The sequence below is a fragment of the Giraffa tippelskirchi genome, chromosome 2, assembly GCF_054371585.1.
Source record: "Giraffa tippelskirchi isolate mGirTip1 chromosome 2, T2T-mGirTip1v1.2.pri, whole genome shotgun sequence".
NCBI lineage: Eukaryota > Metazoa > Chordata > Mammalia > Artiodactyla > Giraffidae > Giraffa > Giraffa tippelskirchi.
Genome location: NC_137276.1, coordinates 28,904,554 through 28,929,492, shown reverse-complemented (window position 1 = coordinate 28,929,492; position 24,939 = coordinate 28,904,554). Strand labels below are relative to the sequence as shown.

Sequence of the window (24,939 nt, the reverse complement as noted above, 5' to 3'; positions counted from 1 at the left end):
AGCCCCTTCCCCACGGTTTCCTGCATGCCCTGGATGGTCTGGGAGAGGGCAGAGGAGGGGGTGTTCTATGGGCTTTGCTCAGGACTGGCACTTGTGGGGTGGACTCAGTCCCACCCCTGCTCCGAGGGCACCAGTCACCCCCACCCCTGGCTCCCAGCTCCTCCTCCCTCAGTCTGGACACCTTCCTCCAGATCTTTTGACTTGAGCGGGGAGGTGGGGGAGGGTGGACTTAACGGAACACAAGCAAGAATGAAGGAGAGCAGATCAAGCAAAGAATAATGTGTCTCTCTTCTCCCCACACTCCAGTGAGTGACAAAAACCAGGCTCCCACTCACCCATTTGGCCCTGCGTGCCACCCAGAGTCTCACCCTCTCACATGCACACACAACACTCTGTACACACTTGTGCACTATTTCCTGTTCACACACTTGTATAGGATACATAAACTCATGTATATATGAATGGACATCAAACCATTCTGACATAGTCACACTCATACATCACAGATTCACTAATGTATGCATTTATAATTTTCACATACTTCCTGAGAGCTGCACAGATTTTTGAAAGGTATGCCCATATGAGTTCATATATATGTACATGTATATATGCATGTATATATCTGAATGTATTGATACATCTATCCACACATACATGTACTTGCATACACTTACGTTTTCACCCACAGTGCTCATGTTCATATTCTTGTGCACAGTTTCACATGCACAAATAAGTAAAATGCATGCACTCCTACTCCTACGCAGTTCTCTGTCCACTTCTTGGCCTCCGCTCTGCATGATGACTTCAGCAGATGCCTGAGCCCTGTTCTTCAGCCTCAGGACTGGGGAGGGAGTTCCGGGTGGAGGCTTGCTATACCCTTCCAAGAAGGAGCAGGGCCTGGGGAGGTGGAGCCCTCTTCCTGGAGCAGCTGCCAGAGGTGATGGTAGAGCCTCTATCCTCATCCCTTTGGAGTTACTCTGGGGAATGTCGAAAGCTAAAAGGTTTCATAGAGGTTGGCAGTAGGCCTGTGGAGGCTTCTTTAGGCCTAACTGATTGGGTGCGGTGAGGCTAGGAGTTGTCATGGAAATAGGCATGAGCCTGCATCCACCTCTGGGAGGCAGGAGACCCCAAAGGGCACCTGTGGGCTCCCTAAGTGTTCTGGTTCTTGTTTGACCAGCTCCACCCTTGCCGCCTCTCTGTCTGGGAGAAACTGAGGCCCAGCTGGGTGAGGCTGGGCACTGCCTGGCCTTAGCTCTTTGTTCCCTAATTACCATTTGAGTTGCTGACTGCACCCCTGAGTTTGCCCAGACTGCATCTAATGAGTCCATCTGTCCCAGGGGGCCAGGGACCAGTGCCGGGAGCTGGTACAGAGGGCTCCCTCCCTGAGTCCTGGCCTCTGTGGGACCCCCATTCCCTCAGCATCCCTGCATGATAGATTCAGTCCTCAGCCCTATTCAGACCAGAATTGGGCAGTGGTCTGGGACCCAGGGAGGATGGAGGTTCTTGCCAAGACGCAAGAGGGGATGTGTTAGGGGGAGGATATCAGTGCTTTTCACTGATGTCGGGTGGACTGTTTGACCTGAGACTAAGGACCAGGAGGGACTCAGGACTTTATACAGGGAGGGAGCTCAAGATGGAGAGACTCTGATGCCATTTCCCTGCTCACAGGTTTCCCTGGAGGCCCTTGGCCAGGCCTGAGCCTCTGCTGCCATGGCTATTGTGCAGACACTGCCAGTGCCCCTGGAACCCGCTCCTGAGGCCGCTACTGCCCCACAAGCTCCAGCCATGGGCAGCGTGAGCAGCCTCATCTCAGGCCGGCCCTGCCCTGGGGGGCCGGCTCCTCCTCGCCACCATGGTCCCCCTGGACCCACCTTCTTCCGCCAGCAGGATGGGCTGCTGCGGGGTGGCTACGAGGCACAGGAGCCACTGTGCCCAGCTGTGCCCCCCAGGAAGGCTGTCCCTGGTACCAACTTTACCTACATCAACGAGGACTTCCGGACAGAGTCACCCCCCAGCCCAAGCAGTGACCTTGAAGATGCCCGAGAGCAGCGGGCACGCAATGCCCACCTCCGTGGTCCCCCACCAAAGCTCATCCCTGTCTCTGGAAAGCTAGAGAAGGTGAGGACCAGCCCTTTTTTTGAGGGTCTGGGTGGAATCAGAGGCCCCCTGGAGAAGCTGAAATTTGGAGACCTATTTATAGGAAGGAGTATGGGCTCCAGATTCACCAGACTTGGGTTCTCATTCCAGCTCTACCTCACTCAGGGAAGTCGTTTAACCTTTCTGAGCCTCAGTTTCTGTGTTTGTAAAATGGAGGTAACAGGTCAACTCTCATAGGATTGTTGTGAGAATTAAATCTAATAATATGTGTAAAGTGTTTAGCCTAGTGCCTGGCACACAATAGGTGCTCAATAAATGTTAGCTTCTTAGAAATACTGTTTTATATAACTACTGTGTGTTTGCATTTGAGCAAGGCCTGTAACTCCCTCAGCCTCTATTTACTCATCTATGTATGTGATAGTGATAATATTTTGCTTGCATGGATTTTGTAATGATCTGAGAGGTACCTTTTAAGTTGCCTGATGTAAGTAAAGCTGACTTACATCAGCCAGTGGTAGCAGTTGTTATTACTATATGGGGATTGGGGGCCCCGGATGGGAGGGCAGGGAATGTGATAAGGGCTTCGAGAGATTGGGCAGCTCATCCCCATTGTCAAATGGCACCTCATTTCAGAACATGGAGAAAATTGTGATCCGCCCAACAGCCTTCAAGCCAGTGCTGCCCAAACCTCGAGGGGTACCATCCCTACCTAGCTTCCTGGGTCCTCGGGCCGCCGGACCGTCGGGGAGCCAAGGCAGCCTAACGCAGCTGTTCGGGGGCCCGGCCTCCTCCTCCTCTTCCTCCTCCTCCTCGGCTGCCGACAAACCCCTGATACTGAGTGGCTGGGCCAGCGGCTGCCCATCGGGGACTCTGTCTGACTCTGGCCGAAACTCATTGTCCAGCTTGCCCACTTACAGCACCGGGGGTGCCGAGCCAGCTACCAACTCCCCAGGCGGGCACCTGCCCTCCCACGGCCCTGGGCGGGGCGCCCTGCCGGGGCCAGCCCGAGGAGCCCCCACCGGGCCCTCCCACTCAGACAGCGGCCGGTCTTCCTCCAGCAAGAGCACAGGCTCCCTGGGGGGTCGCATGGCTGGGGGGCTCTTGGGCAGCGGTCCCCGGGCCTCCCCTGACAGCAGCTCTTGTGGGGAACGCTCCCCACCACCGCCCCCACCCCCTCCACCCCCTTCGGACGAGGCCCTGCTGCACTGTGTCCTGGAAGGAAAGCTCCGAGACCGGGAGGCAGAGCTGCAGCAGCTGCGGGACAGTCTGGACGAGAGTGAGGTGACCCTGTGCCAGGTGTGGTCAGTGGTAGTGATGGGGGTGGCATGGCAGGACATCCACAGGTGCTGGGCATACAAGACGCATTTCTGTCTGCTAAGAGGCAGGTGTTGGGCTGGTGACCCCCATCCCCACCCCAGCTGTCTGGCTTAAACTCTATAGAGTGGTTAACATGGCACCACCATTTACTGTCTTTCAGACTTGAGCACATTACTCATTTGTACTGAGCCTGAGTTTTCTTTCCATAAATGGGGATATTCCTGGCCTCAGAGTTATAAGGATTAAGCAGGGCGAAGGGTATAAGGTGCTTAGATCAATGCCTGGCACCTGGGAAGTGCCACACACATGCTTGCTATTGTTGTCTTTCTTTTCATAAAAGTAGTTGTTACTATTGGTATCCTAATTATTGTCACTGTTGAGTCCATCTTCCCTGAGCCCAGGACAGTGGGCCACCAGGGCAGTTGGTGACTGGGGTGCTGGGGGTGGCCAGGGTTCAAGGTGTGGGGGAGCCTCCAGGACCCAGGCCTGCCCTCTCGCCCGCAGGTGTACGAGGAGCGGCAGCGGCACTGGCCCCGTGAGCGAGAGGATGGCGCAGCCCGGGCCCAGCGGGCCCAACAGCTGCTGCAGCTTCAGGTGTTCCAGCTGCAGCAGGAGAAGCGGCAGCTGCAGGACGACTTCGCGCAGCTGCTGCAGGAACGCGAGCAGCTGGAACGGCGCTGTGCCGCCTTTGAGCGGGAGCAACGAGAGCTCGGGCCACGGCTGGAGGAGACCAAGTGGGAGGTGAGCTGTACCAGGAGGGGCAGGGAGCATGGCCTTCAGTGAGGGCGTAAGCCTTGAAAGGAGGGGCCCAGCCACATCCCCTCACCGGCCATCCCCAGAGGGCCTCCCCTTCCTCACCTTTGTGAGATGAGGCTTCCCCCTCTGACCTCCCTTTCTGGGTGTGGGTCTCCTTGGGGGCCTCCACGTTCAGTCTCCTCATGGCTCTGCTCTAAGTGCTCAGGTAGCCAGTGACATTCCCATCCACTGCCTTCCCACCAATAATAAGAATAAGAATGTAGGGCTTACTCCTTGACAGGTACTGCTACTCGAAGCATGTAGAGTATCATCTTATCCTTGTAATAACCCTGTGAATTGGGTGCTGTTCACACCCTCATTTCATTGGTGAGGAAAATGAGACCCAGAAGGGATGGAGCCTGAGATCACACCTAGTCAGTGGCGGAGCTGAGATCTGAACCCAGGCAGTCTGGCTCTAGTGTCTGTGCTTTTCACCAAGATACTACAGTGCCTCCCAACTGGAAATGCAGGCACTGCCCTTTGCTGCTTCCACTCATGCCAAACCCGCATGAAGCTGGTGCTTCATGATGGTTTGAAGACCCTAGCTTTGAAACCAGAAGATCTGGGTCTGTATTCCACCTTAGCCAATGAATAGCTGCCTCAGTGTCTTCATCTGTAAAATAGGTACAGTGATCAAACTGCCTCTCCCCAAATGCCCAGCTTGATGTCAGGGCCTGGCCACCTGGGAGAACCTTCTCACCATCTTTTCCAACTCTCTCCTACCCCTAGGTGTGCCAGAAGTCAGGTGAGATCTCCCTGCTGAAGCAGCAACTGAAGGAATCTCAGGCAGAGCTGGTACAGAAGGGCAGTGAGCTGGTGGCCCTGCGCGTGGCATTGCGGGAGGCCCGGGCAGCACTTCGGGTCAGTGAGGGCCGGGCACGAGGCCTCCAGGAGGCAGCCCGAACACGGGAGCTGGAGCTGGAGGCCTGTTCCCAGGAGCTGCAGCGGCACCGCCAAGAGGCTGAGCGGCTGCGGGAGAAAGCTGGGCAGTTGGACAGTGAGGCCGCCGGACTCCGGGAACCCCCTGTGCCACCTGCCGCTGCTGACCTATTCCTCCTGGCAGAGAGTGATGAGGCCAAGGCACAGCGGGCTGCTGCTGGGGTCGGGGGCAGCCTGCGGGCCCAGGTGGAGCGGCTCCGGGTGGAGCTACAGCGGGAGCGGCGGCGAGGTGAGGAGCAGCGGGACAGCTTCGAGGGGGAGCGGCTGGCCTGGCAGGCAGAGAAGGAGCAGGTGATCCGCTACCAGAAGCAGCTGCAGCACAACTACATCCAGATGTACCGACGTAACCGGCAGCTGGAGCAGGAGCTGCAGCAACTCAGTCTGGAGCTGGAGGCCCGGGAACTTGCGGACCTGGGCCTGGCGGAACCAGCGCCCTGCATCTGCCTGGAGGAGATCACTGCCACCGAAATCTAGGGCCTTAGCACCCCGCTCTGCGGGGAGGTCTACTGAAAGCAGGCAGTAGCCTCAGATCCACTGAGGGCCCCAAAGTCTGAGGGTCCAAGGGCCTTTAGTCCCTGGGATGCAGGCCTCTGGGCCTCTGCCAAGGACTCAGAGCTGCCCAATGACTTGGATCAGACTCCCTGAAGGTCCCCGTGTTCACTGTCACCCAAAGGCTCCTACTCACTCGACCTATTTCATTCACTCCCCAAATACTGCCATTGCTACTTTGCCAACCCCACACACCCCCAGTGCTCCCAGCCCACTCAGCCAGGGGGCTCGGAAAAGGAAGGGGCTCCCTCATCTCCACATTCTCCCCACCATCCTAAAGCCAGAGCGAGCCAGATAGCGCCAGCTGCTCCAGATGTGCCTGCCCCAACCCTTCCCATGTTGGGGGACAGGGCTGGGACTGGGGTCTGATCCCCAGGTCGCAGCTCTGCACCCCTTCTCCTGGGGAGAGGGGGCTGTAGTCAGACCAAAGGAAGAACTCAGAAATGTTTATTTGTGTTTGTGACCAAGTGGCCCCTCCCCACACCTAGGTTTTTGGCCTCATTTTTCACTTGTATATTTTTCACATTGTAAATTTCTTGTACAAACCCAAAGAAAAAAATTAAAAAAAAATTTTCTTGTTTTTAAAAAAAGACGAGTGTGGTGGATAACAATTAGGGAAACTTGTTTGACCTCCATGCCCTTTTATTTGATGCCTATTCCCCTACCCCTCATAGAGGTCTTAGGAAGAGGAAGGGTGATGGGGAAGGACAAATCCAGTAGAAAAGACCTTCGTCTCCCTTGAACAGAACACTGCTTGGGGCTGGGGGCCGGATTCAGTGACCCCCTTGAGGGCCATCTCAGAGTCCCTGTCCCTCACTGCTTCAGGGAATCATGAGAAAGTGCACACTAATTTCCAGCTCCAGATCCTGGGTGTCCCCTTCCTGTCTTGGGAAGTTGGGGGCAATGAGCTGGTGACACGGCTACCCAGTAGCACCTTGTCCTTGACACTAATTATTTGGAACAGGCAGAGCCTTAGTGATAACGGGAGGGAGACGTGAGGGAGAGGATCTGAGCCACCAGTGTGGAGAAGGAAAGGCAGGCAGGAGTGGGAGGTTCCTGAAGCCTGAAGAGGTTAGTAGGTGAGGTCTGGGGGATGGCAGGAGGATTCTCTCAGGTCAGCGGGAAGAGTTATGGGATAGCTGGGGAGAATCTGGGATGATCATCAGGAGGCAGGAGGGTTGGAGAGAGGCCTGGGCTTGGGGTCAGCTGGAGAAGCCTGGCGTCAGCAGGAGGGGTCTGGGTTTGGGTGGGAAGGGAATTAATGGGAAGTTCTGGGAGCCAGTGGGAGGCAGCTGGAGTGCCATCAAGGGGTCAGCGGGCAGGGGAATGGTCAGCAGGAAGCCGCTGTTCACTGAGGGCTGATGAGTCAGAGGGCAAGGGCAGTGGGCCAGGCTTGGGGACCCTGACCACAAGCTCCATCGGCTCCCGAGCCTTGTTTCGATAAGCCCGGCGGATGGTATCTACTGCCCGCTGGTGGGTCACCTGCTCCAGGCTCTCTCCATCCACGGCCACAAGCTCGAAGCCAGCCTGGGATGGGGGTGGGAGCATCACAGACCTCCCTCCTCCGGTCAACCCCACCCCACCCCGCAACCCCTCACCTCCATCAGCTGGGACACTCCTCCCCAACTGGGTGGAGGGGATGGACAATGGGACTTTTGTGCCCGGAGCCCAATGAGGGCAGGGTGGGGCACAGACAATGGCCTTTTGTCCCTTGGGGCTAGGGGTGGAACAGGATGGGCCACCCTCAGGCCCAGGCTGGCGTGAGGGCACAGATTTTTCCCTAGGTCTGCTCAACCTGCAGGTTAACCCCCTGCTCCAAGCCTCCTCCCACGACCTAGTCTACACATGTCTGGCTGGAAGATGAGCATGTACTGGTCCTGCCCCCTGCCAGAATTCAGATCTGGGCCTAAAGAGTGGGTCTGGGTGCCCTTCACCCACCTGAAGGGCCCCGCTGAGGAAGGCGGCGCCCCCAGGGAAGATCTTTTCTATCTTCACCATGGGCTGTACCTTGGACTCAATGCCCCCAGAAATGCTGATGCCTAGTGAGAGGGAGAAACACTGGGTGACAGTACAGCCACACTCCCAAAGCCTAGAGCTCCCTGGAGAACCCAGGACACATCCCCAAATAGACAGCCCGCCAAGCCAACCCTCAAATTCTACTACTACTCCATCCTCAACTCACTCTAATCCTAAGCCTCCCAAATTTAGACCTTCCCAACTATACCCTGATTCTTTCCCTTGTCCCAGGTGCCCAAGTCACACCCCAAAACCAAGCCCACCAACCTCACCCACACCCGAGCCCCTACCCCCCACCAGGCCCAGTCCTGCCGGGACTCACCCAAGGACTGTTTCATCTTGGACAGCGTGACGGTCCTCAGCTCCCCACTAGGGACCTTCGTGGCTGTCTCCTCAGCTGTCCTGCCAGTTCCATTCTCAGAGGGCCCTTGACTTCCCCCTGCTTTGGCCACCTGCCCATCCATAGGTCGTGGCAGAGGGGGCCTGGCTTTCCGAGGCTTGTGGTAGCGCCCATTGGCTGTGCTGGGAGTGGGGATGGACGCCGGGGATGGGGAACGCCTGCGGCCAGGGGACTTGCCTCGGCCCCGGCTGCGGCTGCGGCTGTGGCTCTGGGCTGGGCCCTGGCTCCGGCTCTGCCGAGGGTCCTCTAGGGTCAACGGTTCAGTCAGCAGCCAGTTAGGCCTCGGGGGCCGGGGAGCCACGGGAGGTGGCTGAGGAGGGGGTGTGCAGGCGCTTCGGCGTGGGGCGAAGGCATCTACTGGCACGTCTTGGAGAGGGGGGATCCCTTTATGAGGGTGGCGGGGGGTAGAGACACCCAGGGAGACCTGGAGGCCCCCCAGCCGCTCCCTCAGCTCCCCATCATCTTCCTCTTCTGAGAGGCCGTTCACAGGAAGCAGGTAGAAGCCGCCACGACTGTCTGGGGAAGAGGGCCAAGGTCAGGCCGCCCTCTCCTCAGCAGCCCAAACTGCCTGGCCAGAGCCCAGTCCTCACTGCGTGGGTGGAGGGAGACCTGGATGTGCTCCGGCTCTTACGGCAGTGTGTCCCACAGTGAGGGACACTGCCCCAGTTCTATTGCAAAAGTATTTTAATACTTTCTATTGTAATAGTTACAGTTTCATTTTATCATGTCTGAGTAAAAATATGACTCCCACACCAAGCTGGTAATTTCTCAGAGATTATTGCATAGAATGAGATGATTTAACAAGTGAGTGGGTTTTAAAACCAATTAGTAAGTAAATAATAGTACAGATGGTTAGTGGACGTGATAAAAATGGTCCTGGCAGACGAAGGATTCCCTTCAGGGAACCACACCACATGTATCTCTGAAGCCACGAAGCCCTATGTGGGAACAGGGATGGAAGGCCCATTCTCCCTCCCCCAGTCCCCCTGGGGTGTGCCCCCTCTCTGCGCTCTGGGACTTTGACTGACCAGGCACAGGGGTGATGAGGTGACGCTTGGGTAGTGTGTCTTGTCGGGTTGGTCTCAAGGCAGGAGGCCGAACTGGTTGGAGAGGAGAGCAAGTCAGGAATAAGGCTCCCTGAGGGACACAGCTGAAAGGGCCCAGGCATCTCTGCCCCTCTCCCCTGGGAGGACCCCGCCCCCAGCCCCACCTGGGGCTCCAGAGCCTCAGTCCTGACCCCTGGCTGCTGACCTGCCTGACTCTTGAGGGCCTCAAAAGCCTCCAGCTCCACAGGCATCACCATGCTGTCGAAGCGACCCAGGTCTGTGGGGGCCACCACACTCCTGGGGGAGGGTAAGAGATGAGGTGTGGGCAGGGCTCAGTTCCAGGGGGCCTGGTGGGGCTTCAACCCTGGAGAGGTTAGGGGAGGTATCGGGGGTCCCCTCCCTGCCCCCAAGCCCTCCCCACCTGATGTCCCTCAGTAGCAGCAGCTTTGCGGGCCTGTCCAGAATGGCCAGCAGGGGCCTCACTAGGTCCTCCACGCCGCCCTCGTGCACGTACTGCAGAGAGAGGCACCACAGGTCAGATAGCAGCAGGGACCTCCAGAGCCCGGTGAGGGGGCATGCCTGGGCATGCAGGGGGCCTCATGTTTAGGAAAGATTCTCCCCCAGGCCCGGGCTGTCCACAGGATGGTCTTACTCGGTGACTGGGTGGAACTTGCAATAATAATGACAGTGGTAACAGCAACACCAATAACAGCTTTGGGCCTTTTTCTAGGCCTTTTACATATGGTCTCCCACTTTGAGAGGTGACGTCAATTATTCCTATTTTACAGATGAGGGAACTGAGGCTCAGAGAGGACTTTGCCCCAGGCCACACAGATGAGGAAGTATGAAGAGAGATTGAAAGTTGAGAAATCTGGCTCCTGCTTACTCCCGTACCGGAAAAGGATATGCAGGGAGTGGACTCTCTTCCCCACCCCCACCTCCCAGGCTGAAGGAAGGAATTTGAGCCAAAGGCTAGGCTGTGTGCCTGGCTGTCCCAGCTTGTGTCTGCATACAGACCGACAAATTAGGCTTTGTTCAAGGCTGGAATGGGGACTTTGGGGAAGGGGTGGCCCTATAGAAAGCCACTCCAGTCTTTAGCCATGGTAGTGGAGGCATTTCTGCCTGGCACTGCCCGGATGCCTCCAGCCACACCCCACCGTCGCAAACTGACAAACTGAATACTGGGAGTCACTCAACTTGGATAGCACACTGCCCCCTAGTGCCACGAGGGACACACACAGAGAATCCCTGGCGAGCACAGGACACTGGGAAATGGCACATCCTGGTGGCCAGAGTGAGACATTCATAAATATCTGGAAATTAAACGTGTGTGTGGCCCTAAACCACACACAAAGTTGCAGGGACTCACACATAAACATACCAACAATACACCCCCTTTTGTCTGGAGACAGATACATGTAATGGCAGAGAACCAGTCACATATGTGCACACACTTCAAGTCCACAATCCTGCGTTCAGCATCCACTAAGTACCAGGTCCTGTACTGGGCAGTAGGGGCACAATGACAAAGAGCCACAAGCCCCAGTAAACTACAAACCACTGGCGACGGCACAGAGGGAGTCTCAGAGGAGGGTGGGAAGATCAGAGTAAGCTTCATGGAGGTGGTGGCATTTACACTGACTCTTACGGATAAATGAAAGGAAGTTATTCTCAAGAAAGTTGAGAGGAAAGGGTGGTGTGGAGTAATGGGTTCATAGAAGTTTAACTGGGCTTCCCCTATGGCTCAGTGGGTTAAAAAATCCTCCTGCAATGCAGAAAACACAGGACATGGGGGTTTGATCCCTGGGTTGGGAAGATCCCCTGGAGGAGGGCATAGCAACTCACTCCAGTATTCTTGTCTGGAGAATCCCATGGACAGAGGACACACACACACACACACACGCACACAGGGTACATGAGGGGGCCTCCATATAGGCTGTGCGGGTTGTGACTACAGTGCAGGCGGTGCTCCTAGAGCTGTGCAGTCATAACCTGTATGAACCATGTTACATGTTCCACCCGGGGAAGATGATATGGTGACCATGGGAAAGCAGTGGTTAGTGAGCTGGGGAGTCAAATCAGGGAGCGCCTTGAATGTGAGGATAAGGAACTTGTACTCTATTCTGCCAAAGACAAGAGGCTGCAAGGGGGTTTGGGGAGTTTGTAAAGTGATCAGAGAGGTAGTTTAGTGGTCGGGAGGCTGTGGGGAAATGGCTCAGAGTGGGAAATAGAAGGGAGGCTTGGGGTTCAGCACCACACATCTAAGGGAGCTTTACTAATCATTCCAGCCAAGACACTACCCCAAAGGTCTGATCTTTTGGTATGGGTGGGGCTTGGGTCAGACTCGGGTGGTGGGCTTTGCTCCCTAGGTGCTATGGGGCTCTGGGAGAGGCCTTCCTGGTCTGGGCACGGTGGGAGGAGCAGAGGGATGAAGAAGCAGCAGCCAAAGAAACTGACACAGAGCGCCACCTGGTGGCCAGAGCCTAGAGTCGCAGGCTTACACAGACGTGGTACACACAGCCCCACTTGGCACTCTAAGCTGAGCATGACACTCAAGTGAATTTAGCCCAGAGGCCTTTAGCTGCCCCCAACATGCATCTCCGTATGTAGCTCTGCTGTAAGCCAAGCACTGGGAAAAAGATGCATGAATTATTGTGCCTCAGTCTCCAGGTGACATGCACACAGATACAATCATACAGTGCTGTTGTTTAGTCCCTAAGTCTCGACTCTTTGTGACCCCATGGAGTGTAACCCCCCATGCTCCTCTGTCCTGGGGATTTCCCAGCAAGAACACTGGAGTGGGTTGCCGTTTCTTTCTCCAGGGGATCTTCCTGACCCAGGGATTGAGCCTGTGTCTCCTGCATTCGCAGCTGGGTTTTTCACCACTGAGCCAACAGGGAAGCCCAAATCATATAGTTAAGTCAACACAAACCCAGATAAACAAATGTACACATCACATAGACATAACACAGCCCCACCCTGACCAAGGTGAGGGAGTGAGGGGAACCACAAACAATTTCCTGAAACTCTTCCCTTTGCCCTGGTACAGAGGATCATGCATGCACTGATGCAGATGCAGTATAGGGAACCCATCACAGGAAACCTGAGGCTTCTTGAGACAGAAGGATAAGAGAGGGACTTCCAGTTCTCCTGGAGGGGGTGACCTGTGCCTCCTACAGTCTCCCCAACATTCAGGCTATAAAGACTCCCTCAAATCTACCCTCAACCTTGCTGTGGGAACTTCTGCTTCTGTCTGAAATGGAAAGGAACAGTGAGGAACAGTGTAGATATTGAGGGAGGCTTGGGGTATGTTGGGAAGACAAAAGATTACTTACTTGGGTAACAGGGGAGAGGCCAGGCCTGATGGCTGACCCAGGAGTGGAAGGAAGGATGAGCAGGGGAAGGCTGAGGTTTAGAAGAGAACAGAAAACAGAGCAAGTGACAGCAGGGACTCAGGTCCCAAACTCATCACCTGTCTGGTCTGGCTCCTTCTCTCCTCAGCTTAAATATTACCTCCTCTGCAAGGCCCTCCCAGACCACACCATCTAGTTTGTGCCTCGGGTTATTTTCTCATGTCCTTTTCCTTCATAGTACTTCTCATGATTTGTCTCTACGGGTGCCTAGGTTCTAGTTATTATCTATCTTTCCTTCCTGACTGTGAGCTCAGTGTGTGTGTCCATGTGTCTGTGTGTCTGTGTGCACTCTTGAGCAACCACGTCACAGGGGTGACTTCTGCTTTACTTATCACTGGACTCACAGCGTTAAACCCAGATACTGGCCAGCAGATAGTGGCCTGAATGAATGAGGGGTTGGGTAACTGAGTGACCAAGTACTGGGGCTGAGAGTGGGCTGGAGGCTCACCCGGGAGCAGTGGCGGGTGACAGCCAGCACCTCGTCATCGGTCAGCAGTCGCCGGGCCAGGTCCTGAATCAGGGGCCGACGGCTCTCCCAGGCCTGCACCCGCTCATCCACATTGGGCAGGTGGCTGGAGGGGCTCCCAGACCTGGCAGAGAGCAGAGCCCGGCCCCTCTCCCGGTCTGAAGGGCGGGAGCAAAAGGATACAATGAAGGAGCCAGGAGCCATCAGAAGCCAAGGCAGGGGCTCCCCTCAGTGGGGTCAGACTCCAGAATAGACTGGCTAAGGGTCCAGGTTCCCCCGGTGAAATCCCAGCCTAGCCAGGATGCTCTCCACCATGGTCTCCCACAGGAATCTGCCCATCACTGGAGTTCCAATTCAGGCCCTTCAGCCCCCATCCCAGACCCCTAGCCCAGTCTGTTCCTTAGTTGAGCCCTGGCCCAGAGCCCCTGGGCCCCCTGAACATGTATTGTCATGTTCTGTCTGTCCCCATTGGAGTTCTAGCAAGGCCCCCTCCCTCATCTCCCCAAAAATCTGTCTTTGGGAGTCCCAGCTTAAGCTCCCAGTCCTCAAAAATGCACCTCAATATCTATCTGTAACCCTATATTCCTAGAAAGCATAGTCCAATTCTTTTAGTTGTCCCTAATGTGCACCCCTCAATCTGTCTGATACCCCATGCCTGACCACAAGTTTAGCCCAAAGTCCCTTGGCACCCCCAACATGCACCCCATCTGCAGCTCTATTGTAGACCAGGCTCAGGAGGGGAAAGCAAGCATTACCGCGTCTCAGCCTCCAGGTGACAAACTTCTGCACGGGCCCCACTCCCCCTGCTAAGAAGAAGAAAGAGGCTCAGTTGTAGCCCTGTCTCCCATCTGAAAATGAGGGTTTGGGGCTCAGAACCGGCTGGATCATGGGCTGGAATGGAGAGTTCAAGGCTGGAATGTGGTAGGACTGGGAAACAAGAGGCCAGGCTATTGAGGCCGGTCTTGAAGGCCAAGGTCAGGCCAGGAGCTTCATTCACAGGCAGTGGGGAGTCAGTGAAGGCTTTGGATCAAGAGAGGGCCCAGTCTGTGCCCTGCTCATAGAGGTCCATTGGGAAGCAAATGAATGGATGGAAGAACCCCAAGGGCAAATCACCTACCTTCAGGACACAGAGAGAAAAAGAGGAGCCTTTGAAGGAGGGAGAGGAGTAGCCAGAGAAGTGGGAAGAGAACCAGGAGAGAGAAGGGCCTTGGGGGCTGTGAAAAGAGAGATGAATTTAGGAAGGAGATTAGACTGCCCTGATTTGAAGGGATTGTCTCTCCTATGAGACCCAGGGAGGGGCAGGGCCCAGCCCTTCTTTTCCTACCCAACATTCACTCTCCCTTCTAGAAACAGCACCCTGATTTCACCAGGGGATCCATCCCATCCCCCACCCCCAGCATTCTCAGTCCCTGTACTCCAGGGTGGACACATGACCCAGGCAGCCCAATGAAAGCACCCTCTCTCTCTCCCAGGTCACAAGTGATGTGTTGGGCATGTGATCCCAGCTGGGCCAACCAGAGCCTGGGACATCATCTGGAATTATTTAAGGAGAGGCTCTTTCCCCCGGGTTGCTAAGCGACAGTGGACTTTTTTACCTTCAAGTGGCAAAGCCAGCAAGATGATGAAGACAAACCAGGGGAAAGAGGAACCAAAAGATGAAGAATGCAGATGGCTGAGGAGACTGTTTAAACCTTTAGACCCAGTTTACATCCATAGCTGAGCCAAGAAGTACTTTTTAAAGCTAGCTTGAATTAAGTTTTTCTCACAGACAACCCCAAGAGTCTCAACTCATCCACTTTTGGTCTAGCCTTTGAATCTCACCAGAGAGATGAGAGGCCCTCTGGAAGGGTCCTCAGGAAGCCTTTGACATGAGTGAAGCCTGTCTAGGCCCTCCTGCCTCGGCCTTGATCCAGAAATGGCCTTGCTCTAGGTGGTTCTAGAACTGGCTAGAGCCTGTGGAACTCTGGCCAGGGGAGGTGAAGCCAAACGCTCTAGGAAAGGAGTGCCCTGTCTCCAAAGAGCACCAAGAGCATGGGAATCTGACCCATGGTCTTCTTGTCTGTGCTGTGACTCTTCTCAGTTTTCCCTTCTGTAAAATGGGAAGATGAGGCAGTACAAGGACCACTACATATTCTGAGCACCTACTGTATGTCAGACCATGTACTAAGTGATTAATATACACTGATTGGCTGATTCCTCATTCTTCCTCAAGAAATAGAATTGCATGTGTGTGTGCTAAGTTGCTTCAGTCGTGTCTGACTCTTTGCAACCCTATGGACTGTAGACCACCAGGCTCCTCTGTCAATGGGATTTCCCAGGCAAGAATAGTGGAGTGGGTTTCCATTTTCTTTTCCAGGGGATCTTCCCGACCCAAGGATTGAACCCATATCTCCTGCATTGGCAGGCAGGTTCTTTGCCACTAGCACCAACAGGTACTATTACTCCTGTTTTACTCATGTGGCTTGCAGGGCAAGGTGGCGGCTCACAGCTGGGGTGAGGCAGTGTGGGATTTAGACTCAGAGCTGTGGAATATCAAGTCGACTTTCCCTCTGTCCTCCCGTCTGACCGGCCCAGTCCCTACCTTTCTCCAGGTCCAGGCGAGGGCGGGGCTTGGCCGGGCTCCTGCTGTCCAGCGTCCAGGCCTCTCTGTGCCCATCCCCTGCCAGCCACCCCTGCCGCCCTCCCTTGAAGAAGAGGTTCATCAGGGTCTTGGAGCGCTGCAGGGCCCCCTTCTCCCCAGGGGACCCTGACTTCTCCTTTCTCCGCTGCTTCTTCTCCTCTGCAGACACGAGGGAGGGGTGGGCAGAAGGGAAGGACTAGGGGCAGGGGTGTGGGGAGGGGCAGAAAGAAGGGAGTGTTGGGGGCAGACAGGATCTGCAGCCGTGTGGGGAGGTGGGGATAAAGATGGGGGTGGGGTTCCTCTTCCAACTTCCCACCCCTCCCCCACCCACAGCCCCGACTATGTGAGGAGTGTGTGTGTGTGTGTGTGTGTGTGTGTTTGTGGACAGGTCTGGGAACCCAAGGATGGAGGGTCTGGGTTAGGGCTGGTTTGGGGCCCAGGACTAGTTTAAAATGGAACCCAAAGCAGGATCTGAGTGTGTTCTGGAGCTGTGGTTGGGGCAAAGCCTGATGCAAAGGAAAGTTTGGGGCCCAGGACAGGGTGCAAGACAGATTTTGGACCCAAAGCTTTTGGGGAGGGAGCAGCAGCCACCTGTCCCCCACGTACCCCACAAGGTCAGGTGGCTCTGGGAGCGGGTGATGGGGGGCCGGGGTCGGCTGAGGGCCAGCAACAGAGCAGTCTTGGGGGACTCAGAGAGTGCAGAGTCAAGGCGGCGGATGGGTGGTGGGCTGTCAGAACGGATGGCCGTGTCCCTGAGGATGACTGTGGGCCGCACGCTGCACCAGGTCTCCACGAGGTTCCCCGCGTCGGGCTCCGTCTGCATGGCTGTGTCCGCTCGCCCCCAGCCCGGGCCCCAGCTGCCTGGCTCTTCAGCCCCCAGGCAGACATCCATGCGGTCGGAGGGCAGGGAGCCCTCGGCCGAGCTGTAGGGGGCACTGGAGGCGAAGGAGGAGACGCTGGAGCTGCTCTCCGAGGTGGGCGACAGCTGCTGCAGCACCCCGTTGCTCACTGCGGGCAGTGGGGAGGGCAGGGGCATCTCAGAGGTCTGGCCCGGTGGCTTTGGGGCCCTGCTGAGGCTGCAGACCACTTGTGGGCTTGGAGGGGAAGTGCTGGGCAGCAGCGAGGTTGTGAGCATGGGGTCTCGGGAACCATCCACTACTCAGCAGTCCTGATAACTGGTTGCGGGACCTTAGGCAAGGCACTTCTCCAACCACTCTCGGACTTGCCCCAGGAGAGCCTAGATTAGAACCTGCAACTTCTTAGATGGGAGCCCAGAGACAAGAGTCCCGAGGAGATTTTCTCCCACTTATTAATGGGAGAAATAATTATAATAAAATATTAAATAATAGAAATGATTATAATAAAATTTTAATAAAATAATAATTAATTATTATTAATTAATCTCCCACTTAATAAGTGGGATTCCCTCCCACCTATTCTTCAGAGATCCCAGTCCCACTTTAGGGCCCTTTCCCTCCAACCTCAGGGAGCTGGTCACTTACGTCGGTCCAGCCAACAGTACTCAGAGACCATCTCCTTGTAGGCAGGGTACCGCCCAGTCTCCTGGGGAGGGTATGGTGGGGACAGGAGGGCAGAGGGGAGTGAGTGAGCAGGGAGTGGGAAGGGAGGGTAAGAATACAGGAGCAATGGGATAGGAGTCAACTTTTCAACCCAATTACTCTGCTCTGAGCTCATCATACTCCAGCCACACCAGCCACTTCATTTCTGAATGTGCCAAGTTCCTCTAAATTTTAGGGCCTTTGCATGTGCTGTGTCTTCTGCCTAAATTCTCTTCTTTCAGCTCATCTTATGGCCAGCTCTTCAGGTGTCTCCTCTTCAGATCCCCCTGGCTAAAAGGGGGATTACTCCATCCCACCTCTCCGTCAATTTTCTTACAACAGCTGTCACAATCCACATGCATCAAGTCTGTCTGTTTCCCTCTAGTAGCAGAGACCTTGCCTATCTTTTTCACTGTTGTCACCCAGTACCTGGCATAATGGCTGTCATATAGAAGGTACTCAAAAGTATTGAATGAATGAATGAGGGTAGAGTGGGAGAAGAGGAATGTTTGGGATAATTTGAGAGGAAGGAAAGGGACAAATGGGATGCGGGAGAGGTAGGAAATAGAGGTGGTGGGGGGATAGCAGAGGAGGCACTGAATGGTGAGAAGGATGAAGGCTCGGAAAGGAGAGGACCAGGGCAGGGGCCAGGGTTGGGGGCTGGGGAGAGGGAGACATCACCTCCTGTGGGAGCCAGGGTGAGAAGGACTTGATCCTTAGGCAAGTGTGAGACCCACATGAATAATGAATTCAGGTACCTCCCCTGAAATCCAATCTCTGTCCTGCCCTGTGTCTTAGGACACTCACCATCCAGGTCCTGGTCCTCCCCCACGCAGGACATTTTCTCCTTCCCCTCCAAGACCTCCACCACTCATACAAAGGGGCACTGGCCACTGCATCTGGGCTGGGGGGACAGGGCTGAAACCAGGTCCTGCTACTGATCAGCTGAGTAACTGACTGTGATTCCTGAGTTACTTTGCCTTTCTGAGGAAAGAAAGGGCAAAGTTACTTTGCCCTTCTGTGAAGAGAGATGAGGACAATGCCTGCCCTGGCTCTCAGGAGGCTGTGGAAAGTCATAAGTCGCACAACAATGGGCAGCATTAAGTGCTAGACTGGTCTGGGAAGTCCTTCCTAGAGTCTGGCTTCTCCCTGACTCCCACAGTCCTGCCCACCTTGATGGTCAGCATGATGTGTGTCTGACCCTTCAGCACCTCCACGGCCTGGCTGTGGCTGATGTTGTCGAACCTGACACCGTTGGCCGCCAGGACCTGGTCTCCCACCTTGATGCCGTTCTCCTCGGCCAGTCCACCGTGGTCCACTCTGGGGTCAGGAAAGGGGTAATCTGATGCCTTCCCTCACCCCCTATTTCAGACTCTTCACTTGAACACAGGGTTGACCTGGTCAAACTCCTTGACCCTCCTCCTGGTGGGCCCTGGCCCCTCTCCATATCCTACCCCTAACTTAGGTCACCGGGACATGTCTTTGGCCAGGATCCACTTGCTGATGCATCCCCAGGTCCCAGCCCAACTCCATTTCATCCCCTGCTCCAGTCTCACTTGGACACATAGATGCCCAGGCCAAACTCCTTGCCCCCGCGGATGTTGAAGCCCAGGCAGAAGTCATCGGAGGTTGTGTAAAGGTGGACGATGCGCCGTGTGCCGTCCTCTGAGCTGCTTTCGGAGGGTGTTGAGCTGCACTTTTCTACCACCAGTCGCCGATTGACCACATCCACCCTGGACAATCACACAGGGCCCTCAGCCTGGGCCCCCATCCACCACCACCCACCCCTCTCTCCCCAGCAGCCAAGACAATTGCACAGGAAAGGAGGAGCTGCTTTGGGGGGCCTGAGATCTTCACTGGGACATAGATTTCATCAAGTTAGGGAAACAACAGAAATCTTTCTTTATTGAGCAGCTCTAACTGCCAAGCCCCATTTTAAATCCTCCCCAGGCCCAGGAGGGAGAGATACTATATTGTCCTCAGGCCCGCGGCAGCAGCAGCTTGGGCTTCCCAGATGGCACTTGTGGTAAAGAACCAGTCTGCCAATGCAGGAGACATAAGAGATGCGGGTTTGAACCCTGGGTCGGGAAGATCCCCTGGAGGAGGGCATGGCAACCCACTCCAGTATTCTTGCATGGAGAATCCCATGGACAGAGAAGCCTGGCAAGCTGTGGTCCATGGGGTGGCAAAGAGTCGGACACGACCTAAGTGACTTAGCAGGCGCACACAAAACTGCCAGGCTCCATTTTAAATCCTCCCTGGGCCCAGGAGAGAGATACTGCCCTGTCTCCAGGTCTGCGGCAGCAACAGCATAGAGGGGCAGGGTCACTGGGGTCTGAGACAGCAGTGTTGGGAGGAGGGCTAGGGGAAAGACACAGCCTTTTCTCATTTCAAGGTCAGGCCATTAGATCACTGTGTTTCCAGTACCAGGAGATGGGAAGAGCAGAAGCCCTGGGCTCTGGGTCTCTCCTGCCATAGCTCTAGGTGGTGGTGCTGGGCTGGGGGTGGAGGCCAGACCTGCTCACCATGTGGTCTTCTCCTTGGAGAACTTGATGCCAGGCACGCGGCCCATGCGTCTCACCATCATGTGCAGGCAGCTGCTGCCCGTCAGCAGCTTCACGGCGCTGCCCATCGTGGTGCTCTCCAGGCTCAGCCCATTCACCTCGGTGATCTTGTCCCCCACGCACAAGCCAGCCTGCTCTGTATCAGGGGAGGGGGTGGTGGGCAGGGGTCCCTGGGGAGAAATCCCCCAGGTTGAGGCTGAGCCTCTCCCATCCCTGAAGCTCCCTGGGATACAGCTTCTTCGATGAGATTGGGATCCCCAGGTTGGGTCTGAGTATCAGCCCATTGGACCAAGAACCTGTTCATTAGTCCCTTTCATCTCCCCACTGGATCAGGCCCTCCAAAACTGAGGGTCCTCTCCTCTCCTCCTTGCCAACAGCATCTCCACATACCACTGAAGTCGAGGGGGGGGCGGTTCTCATCGTAAGCCAGGATTTGACCCCTGGGGTCCTGCTCACCTGCACTGCTCCCCTCCTCCACTTTGCTGACGAAGATGCCCAGGCCGTGCTCTGAGCCGCCTCGCACACTGAACCCCAGCCTCCCAGCTGGACTCTTCTCCACTCGAACTGCATGGATGATGTCACTTTCATCGCTGTTGGCTGATGGGGGTGGGGACACAGGCATGACTCCCCTGCCCATTCTGGGCACAGAGGGTCCCTGAGTCCCCTAACTTGGGGCCTGCAAAGGCTGGGTTGCTGGGCACTGCCATCCAGGACCCTAAATGTGGGCATAGGCAGCTAATTTCTGAGTCCTCTCTAGGTGATTTTGAGATCATTCCCTTATAATGTAGGGGTGTGTGTGTGCGTGTCTAATCCTTACTAAGCTTCCCATACCCACTGGGACAGGCCAAATTCTAAAAAACCCTGCCACTCAGAGTCAGATGGATGAAAAAGATTCCATTCTATGAGGCACAGTCAAGGGAATCCGGGCTCTCTGGCTTACAGCAGAGACAAGCCTATCTGCAAATAGTTGAAGAACTATTCTATAAATGGCATTAGATATTTTTGTCTGTGTAACCCCTAGGGCAGAATCAAGCCCACAGAGTGGAGTTATATGGAGGAGATTTAATAAGGGAAAACTTTCTCTAAAACCTTTAGCTGGCAGACAATGGAATGAATTTTCCATGAAAGATAGTGAATTCCTCATTATTTGGAGGCATACAAGCTGATAGTAAATCCCTGTCTGGGATGTTGTGGAAAGATCCCTGAGGCTCCTTTTACCTTGTAGACTCTGTGATTCTGGAGGCGAGGGTTGTAGGAGCTGTTTGACTACGTGAGGAGAGAAACCCAAAACACCACCATGCCTTAGCATGCACCTAGCGCACAGAAGTGGTTCTCTCCATCAGTGAAGGGGAAAGTCAGAGGAGGGGAACTTTAGGGACCAGAACGATCAGGGAAGGCTTCTTGGAAAGTGGGATTTGGGTGGATGGAGGGGAAGGGAAAGGCACTGAAGAAGGGATGGAGTGAGCAAAGGCTCAGAGGTGGTCTTCTGGTTAGAGAAGAGTGAGAGGACTGGAGGGGTAACTTGGGTCCCAGGTGGGAAGGTGAGAGTTCTTGGGTGAAGTTTACTCAGAGGTGTTTGAGAGGGGAAATCATGCACACACACACACACACACACACACACACACACTTCTACTTGATCTAAGAGAAATCAAGTTACAGTGCATGAGCAGAGCGGCTCTGGAAGAAATCCCCGAGGGCAGCCTGTAGGCAGGGACAGTGCAGGACAGAAGCATGAGAGGGACTGGGGCTTCCTAGCTGACTCTATCTGCACAGGTCCCAGGACCTTCTCAGCCCAGACAAGGAGACTTTTGCTCTCCTGCCCTCCAGTTCTCTTTCTCCTCATTCCCTCCCAGAGAGCCAGCTCCCTGGGCCAGGGGGATGTCAAAATCTGGGTTTTGAGCCTAGGAGCTTGGGGCCCCTGAGGAGGAAAGTTTCTCTACCTCCAGTGTCCTAGCCCTGCCACAAAGCATCTCTCCAGATACCCAGCAGCCTCACTATCTCCTCACTTTCACCTCTGTCTCCTTTAATCCATTCTGTACACGGTGGCTAGTCATGCCTTTGCCCTGATTAAAAACCTCAGTGCCTGCCCCTGCTTCTAGAAGAAGCTCCACATTCCTTCCATGCCCAATAAGGCCCTCCCTGGTTTCCCTCTGCCCACCTCTCTACACTCACCCCTGGCCACTCTCCCTGGCCTCATGACCTTGGGCCACACTGACCTCTTCCCTGTTCCTCTCACCAGCCAATCCTTTCAGTGTTCCCTCTGCCTGGGGTGCTCTTGCCCAGACCTTCGTAAAGTCACCTCCTATTTCCACTTCCTCCTGGCTCGGGTGCCACTTTCTCAGAGAAGACTTCCTGGACGATCCTGCTGAAGAAAGGTCCCTCCCCCTCCTCCCAGGGAGTCTCAGAATTGATCTCAAAGGGAGCTCTCCAGAGCAGCATCAGCAGCCCCTGGAAAGTTATAACACATGTGAATTTGGAGTCTTACCGCAGACCCACTGAATCAGATGCTCTGAGTGCGGGATCCAGTAATCTTTTCACGAGCCCCCAGGCAACTCTGACGTATTCTGAAGTTTGATAACCACTACTCTATCCTATCATCCAAATTAATACCTTTAAGATTATTACCATCCTTTCTCACTATTTGCTCATTTGTAATATTATTTATTCTCACTCTCCTTTCACTGGACTATAAGTTCAATCATGGTAAAGTGAAAAAGTGAAGCCGCTCAGTTGTGTCCAACTCTTTGCGAACCCAAGGACTATAGCCTATCAGGCTCCTCTGTCCATGGAATTTCCCAGGCAAGAGTACTGGAGTGGGTTGCCATTTCCTTCTCCAGAGGATCTTCTCAACCCAGGGATTGAACCTGGGTCTCCCTCATTGCAGGCAGACACTTTACCATCTGAGCCACGAGGGAAGTCAATCTTGGTAGGGACTTAGTACTTCTTTCCACCAGGATATTCCCCAGTATGTTGCACAGTGCTTGATATTTGCTAAGTCTTTAAAAAAAATTTTTTTTGGCCACACTGCACAGCATGTGGGATCTTATTTCCTCGACTAGGGGTCCAATCCATGCCCTCTGCAGTGGCAACATGGAGTCTTAATCACTGGATCTCCAGGGAAGTCCCTGCTAAGTCTTTTTTTGATGAATGAAATAATAAGCTAATAATCAGAATAATGAATAAATGAATGAGTTAGGAGAGCGAGAAGAAGGGGCTGGTTGGGATTAAAGATAATGCCGTTTCTCTGGGACCCAACAAGTTTGAGAGGCTGGTGGGAACTCTCGAGGACAATGTGGGTAGCAGTGTTCCCCTTTCCACTGTGTCTACCTCATCAGTTATGTTAGGCCTCTGGAAGGGTCTAAATAATAACATATAAAATCACATGGGGGAGGGACTCCAGTCTGTGGTGAGTTAGGGGATGTTTGTGCTCAGGTAGAGGGGATGATTCTGAGCTCACAGGCTCCCAACCCAGACAGACCAACTGGTTGGAGTGATGCCCCAGTTCTTTCATCATCGCTAGGGGAGGCTGCTCTCCTGACTGCACTGGGGCATGGGGTGAGGGAGAGAGCACTCATGGAACTGCTGGAAGAGGCTCTTCAGAGGGGCAGTGTGCACAGGCCTTGCATCATAGTCGAGCATGGAGTGTGCCGGGGGAGGTATAGGTGTAATTCTAATACAATGGGACTTGCAGGGGCTGTACTGCAGTGCCTCCCCTTTGCTCCTCCATGTCTCCTAGTTCATCCGGGGACTCCAGCTCCATGTCCAGAATGACATACTGCCTTGCTGCTCACCTGAAAGTGAGGCCAAGCGTGGTGGACGATGGGGGTGAGCGTCCTGGGCCACTGGTGAGGGAAAGCCTGCTCTCTGAGCAGCATATTCCACCCCTGCCCTTATGGTCTGGGCAGGGGACAGAGGGCCCAGTGGGGTCAGAGGGAAGAGCAGGGTCTGAAAAGTCCAGTCTGAGAGTCAGCCAGGGGAGCTCTGCTGGCTGAGAGAGGAGAGCAGCTGGAGATATTTATCTGGTTCTGCTCAGGGAAAGCCCAGGTCCAGGGAGGCCCCCTCCCCTGCTGGTAGGCAAGGTCCTGCCTGGTTCAAAGGCTTTTGGTCGCCTCACATCTGTCACTGTGCCAGGCTGTCTCCTAAGTGCCCACCTGCCATATTCCACACTTTCCATTTCAGCCTTGCCTGTGACATCTCTACCCCACTACCAGCTGCTACCATGGCTCTGTCTCCAAGCCCTGCTACACTGGAAATTTCTGGAAGGTGAAAATTGAGACTTAGTTCTCTGTAGGTTCCCCTCAGGACCTAATGAGAGCTCGTATAAGATAGGTGTGCCATGAAACAGCACTAAGCAACTGTATAAGATTAGGTGTCCTCCTCCCTCAGGGCCCAGACCTGGGACTCCTTGCTGACCCTCAACACCCCACCCCGTCCCCGTTCTTTGGAGTATCTTCCAGTCTACCTCTGTCTCCTTCCTCTGCACCTGAAGCCTTTAATTCTGTCTGTCGACCTGGACACTGACTCCCCACAGCCCAGCATAGAGCTGGGCACACAAAGGGTGGGTTGATGAAGAGTGTCCTTCTCCATGCTGTCCCATCACCCAAAAGTCATACTCAAATGAGCCTGGAGAAAGGAAGAGTCCACAGGAGGGAGGGGCCAATTTAATACTCAGCCTTGCTTACTTGGGGGCTAGCATACCACACACCCCTTCTTCACCTCCATGCCCAGACCTCCCACCTCTGACCTCTCCACAATCTTGCAACATTAAAAAACCGGTCTGAAGATGAGAAAAGGATAGATGAGGAAGAGTCTATGGGTTACCAGAGGCCCTCTCTCTCCCTGCATCCCTAGGACTCCCCCACCCACGCTGGCTCTCCCTTCACCTACTTAAGCCTGCTGTCCCCACCCCCTCCGGGTAGTTTCCCGCCCTGCCCCCACCTTCAATGGGGGAGTTGATAAGGATGACTCGTCCCATGGGCGATGAGGCTCGGATTCCGCGGGGGGGCCCATTCAGCAGCCGTTGCTTTCTCAGCAGGTATCGCGTTGCGGAGCTGGACTCGCTGCCCAGGTGGCCTCGGGAGGAGAGGGAGCTCAGAGAGCTGGAGCTTAGGTCTCCAAGACCCAGTGGGTCGAAGCCCACTGTGAAACCATGCGCCAT

The 24,939-nt window shown here is 54.9% G+C and overlaps 2 protein-coding genes across 8 annotated transcripts in view; one reads left to right on the top strand and one right to left on the bottom strand.

The window, feature by feature from the left end:
- Nucleotides 1-6,287, top strand: part of LZTS2 (leucine zipper tumor suppressor 2) — a 9,924-nt gene extending 3,637 nt beyond the window's left edge. For 4 of the 7 annotated variants that reach the window (XM_081548257.1, XM_081548274.1, XM_081548247.1 and 1 more), the window contains exons 2-5: nt 1,669-2,118; nt 2,731-3,393; nt 3,919-4,155; nt 4,939-6,287. In XM_081548257.1, the coding sequence (XP_081404383.1) occupies nt 1,711-2,118; nt 2,731-3,393; nt 3,919-4,155; nt 4,939-5,622 (1,992 nt within the window). In that variant the 5' untranslated portion in view covers nt 1,669-1,710 and the 3' untranslated portion in view covers nt 5,623-6,287. Of the gene's footprint in view, nt 1-1,668; nt 2,119-2,247; nt 3,394-3,918; nt 4,156-4,938 lie in introns of all 7 variants that reach the window. The other 3 variants (XM_081548294.1, XM_081548284.1, XM_081548304.1) reach the window with 2 other exon arrangements.
- Nucleotides 6,133-24,939, bottom strand: PDZD7 (PDZ domain containing 7). The gene is given in 16 exon segments (XM_081548192.1): nt 6,133-7,224; nt 7,636-7,736; nt 8,036-8,629; nt 9,142-9,213; nt 9,365-9,456; nt 9,581-9,672; nt 13,021-13,196; nt 13,794-13,844; nt 15,620-15,817; nt 16,265-16,666; nt 17,161-17,221; nt 18,390-18,537; nt 18,774-18,950; nt 19,743-19,917; nt 20,238-20,378; nt 24,720-24,939. Coding segments are annotated over 16 exon segments (3,099 nt in total). The 3' UTR covers nt 6,133-6,825.